We start from the raw sequence: 4229 nt of genomic DNA on the forward strand, positions 1-4229 counted from the left end.
TCTATTCATTACCAGGAAAGAGCAAATCTCCCTGTGATTTAAAATGCAAAGAATCAGTTAACAATATAATGTTTGCATTTACAAAGAGTCATTTTTAACTGAGACACTTCTTGCATATAGGAAATTTTATTATGATGTTCCTGCATGGGTAGCAATTTACACCTTAATCACAATACTGATGCAGACTCACAAACTTGCCTACTCTGCACCCTCCTTCTCTCATGTCTAACATCAGATATCCTATTAAATGTTTTTTACAATGACACACTGCTGTTCTTTGTAGTACCAAAGCCAAGGAATGTATTTGATGTGAATAAATAAAGTAAAACAGTCCCAATGAAGCAAATTTATTTTATTTTTTTAAGTATGATACAATCAGAAGTCCAAAAAAGCTACCTGTGTTCATTTTAGTTTTCTTTTTCTACTGTTAAGGAAGCAATATATTTTTCAGTTCTTTCAACAATATCAGTATACATATAATTTATATATCCCACTATTATAAATTGTTACCAACTCCCTCCCACCCCCGAAACTCAAACAAAACAGTACAAAATAAGACAAACTTCAAAATAACACTAAGAACTGCAAAACAATACATGATATTCTTCCAGTCCTCATGATATTTTTCCCAATGCTCATGATGTAAGACGTGAATACTCTGAAAAAATGAAGAAGTCAATTACAACTTCTGTTTTCTCAACTAGGACTTCATTTGTCTAATGTCAGGGGTTCAAGAATAGATAAGTAATTTGCAGCCAGCAACCAACTGAATATTTCAACAAAGTCTGTCAGCCAATCTGTCTTCAATACTGAAGTGGCAGGAATGTGATGGTGAAACTAGCCTTCACACAGCATCATGTAAGAGAATCCAGCTGTGCTTGTATAGACTCCAGCTATTTAATAGAAAAACACAAACATAAAAATGTTTAGAAACAGGAAAATAGAAGAGAACTAATGAACTACACAACTTAAATAGATTCATATACCAATGAAAGAATCTGACTATTATTAATTCTCCATAAAATTTATGTTTGTCAACCTTTTTGAAAAATTCTCTGCTGGCATTATCAATAGCTGTTTCGCTGAAAATGTGCAATGTATAAGAAAATTTATTTCAAGGGACTGTGTTATTATAAACACATGTTTTCCCTTTTGGAAAGTCTCTTTTAGAAAGTTGTGTGTCCTTTTATTACCTTTGAGATTTAAGAACAAAGCAGAGTAAGCATCACCTTGTTCAAAGTCACACTAAACAGCAAATGTAAAACCTATTCAGTTAGTTCTTTATATGAGATATAACTCGAAGAGGCAGTATTTTTGGTGATGCAGCTATTATATGTTTACAAGGAAAGCTCAAAGCAAGAACAACTAGAAACCAAAAACTGGTAATAAAGACTTATTAAGGACAAAGGAAAGGTTATCAAAATGTTAGAAAGTCTGTAAAAACACCAATAAATACCTTGTTATAGAATTCAAACAGTTCCTCATGACTGAATTCCACAAACACTTTCTCCATGTTCTGTGAAAGAGAAAGATTGATGAGGCTATGGAATACATTATCTGCAATCTTCTTCATATGACAATTTCTCTCACATTTTAATTTGAGCTGTAGGGGGACATACAAAAACTGCAGTACTCCAGGGCAAACCTAATGTTCATGGTACATGCACAATGTATTATGGAAAAGCATTTCATTCTACATTTTCATGTGTCCCTCTGGAAATTATTCTTCAGTGTGCTAGAAAAAAATAATTTCATTACCTTTTTTTAAAAACAAACAAACAAGTATTTCAACTTTTTCAGCAGTTAGAACAAACCAGTCTAATGAGACACTGGAGACAGAGTATATGACTAAACTCACATATCCATTAACAGGAACTCACCACCAGAGAACTAATATCTCAAATTAATCTAACAGTTATGATCTTACCATGCTGAGTTTGCTCTAGTCATTTACACAGACACTCAGCCAAAGTTAACAGCACAACTGCTTCAAAGCAGTGCTTAAATATCAGTAATATCTGAAATGCCTTGTGGTTACTGTGTTTATCTTGCCCACTTTTGCTATGAGTTTGATGTGGGTGAGACTTCTCTTTGTAAGGCCTCTTAATATGAACTATCAAGTACATTGTGTAATGCAAGTGTAGTGAGATTACTGATATTTAATCCTGTTAGCTGACCTATTGGTATATGTTGTTCTTATTTAAACTTTTGAAAAGTTTTAAATGAAGTATAATTGAGCTAATATTATGATGTACTGTAAATGTAACTATAGTTATTGTATGTCTATATTTTGGGGAATGATAGCAGGTACTATGGCAGAACATGGGTAAACCTATTCTGATTGATTGGGGAATTATAATACTCTGCATTCTTATTTTTTCCCCATTCTTATTTCCCTCCTCTTCTGGTAGGCCTTTCCTGAATAGCAAACCCGGCCACCAACCGAATAGTACTACCTCCTTGCCCCAATTGCTCATTGTCTATTTTAATTGGATTATTTTAATGTTCAACTGTTTAACTGTTGTTTTAGAGGAAGGAGGGAAACTGGGATATTGGGGTTCTGTATGAATGTTTGAAATGTAAGCCGCCTTGATTGTCTTTGATAGAGAAGTGGGGTATAAATAAAGTTGTATTATTTATTATTATATTTAGATCCAGCTATATGCTCTCTTGAATTGATATTTTCATTTTGTTGTTAACTGCCATCACGTCAATGTTGACTTACTGCAACTTTATGAATGAGAGCTATCCAAGTTACTCAGTTATCAACAGCTCTACCCGTGGTGGTGATCCTATGGTACACATGCCCTTTCTGGCATGTGAAGCCATTTTGGAGGGCATGCGGATAAACGGGAGGGCGAGGGAAGAAGAGGAACAGGCACACACCTGTTCCTCCTCTTTCTCACCTTCCCATGCCTTTATCTGGCTCTCTGAAGACAGATAAAGATTTGTGCCTGTTCCTCCTCTTCCCCCTGCCCCACCTCACAGGCCTTTAGCTGTCTCCAGAGAAACAGTTGAAGGCCAGGAGGGGAGAGAAGGGGAGGAACAGGCACACGCCTATTCCCCCTGCCCTCCTGGGGAAGGTCTCCCCTGGAAGGTAGGCATCCCATCCCCAGAGTGCAAGAGTCTCCCCCCCCAAAACCCCCCTCTCCCCCCCCCCCCCCCCCCCCCCCCCCCCCCCCCCCCGGCATCAGGTAACACGCAGTGCCGGAAGGTCTTTGAATTTGGGCACTCAGTCCCTAAAAGGGGCACCATCACTGAGCTCTACTAAGGTCTTGCAAATTTAGGACCATGGCTTCCTTGATTCAATCTATCCACCTGTAATGTGATCTTCCTCTTTTCAGACTGCTTTCCACCCTACCACGCATTACTGTCTTTTCTAATGAGTCATTTCTTCTCATGATATATCCAAGTACAATAGTCTCAATTTGGTCATCTTGATCTTTAGAGAGAAATCAGATTTGCTTTGTTGTGATTTGATTTGGCTTCTTGTCACTCCATAGTATCCACAGAACTTCCCTTCAGCACCACATTTCAAATGAGTTGGTTCTCTTCCTATCAGCTTTCTTCACTGTACAGTTTTCACAACCATAGAAAACATAAATATTATGGCATGGACATTCCTGATTGGTATTTAAGGATGTATCTTTACACCTATGGATCTTCACAGAATCATAGAGCTGAAAGAGGCCCACAGGCCACCAAGCCCAAACTCCTGCTCAATGCAGGAACTCCAGCAAAAGATTCCCAGTAGGTAACTGTCCAGCCATCTTTTCAAGACATCTAGAGTAGTAGTCTCCACTACCTCTAAAAGTCAGAAGTGAACCACTCTGTCAAGAAGTTCCTCCTAAGGGTCAACTGAACACTGCTCTCCTGTACCTTAAAACCATTAGACTGGTCTTACCTTCTGCGAAAGAAGTAGACAAATCTGCATCCTCCTCTCTATGACATTTTGTTTGTTTAATGTGCATCTTTTCATGCACACATTCATATATATTCATATTTTAACATTGTATAAAGAAATGGGTCATATCCTCCCTCAGGCAGAGGGCTCCCCAAGGCCCCTTCTTGCCTTTTTCCTCCCCTTTCAGGACAGAAAAGGTTTGGGAAGCAGAGGAAGAGGGGGAGGAGGAGGAGAGGGATCAGGACTGCCAAGTCTCACGCCCCCTCCTTTGAGCAACTCTTGTCCCCCCTGCAACCCCTACAGTTTGAGAATCACTGACCTACTA

General features: G+C 38.5%; 1 protein-coding gene across 1 annotated transcript in view; it reads right to left on the minus strand.

Annotated features, from left to right (window-relative positions):
- Window positions 1-337: 337 nt before the first annotated feature.
- Window positions 338-4229, minus strand: part of COMMD10 (COMM domain containing 10) — a 74224-nt gene continuing 70332 nt past the window's right edge. Inside the window, exons 6-7 of the mRNA XM_042455751.1 lie at window positions 1457-1516; window positions 338-893 (exon numbers count right to left, since the gene is read on the minus strand). Coding sequence (XP_042311685.1) covers window positions 855-893; window positions 1457-1516 — 99 coding nt within the window. The 3' untranslated portion in view covers window positions 338-854. The remainder of the gene's footprint in view (window positions 894-1456; window positions 1517-4229) is intronic.

The sequence above is a fragment of the Sceloporus undulatus genome, chromosome 2 (assembly GCF_019175285.1).
Source record: "Sceloporus undulatus isolate JIND9_A2432 ecotype Alabama chromosome 2, SceUnd_v1.1, whole genome shotgun sequence".
NCBI classification, from domain to species: domain Eukaryota; kingdom Metazoa; phylum Chordata; class Lepidosauria; order Squamata; family Phrynosomatidae; genus Sceloporus; species Sceloporus undulatus.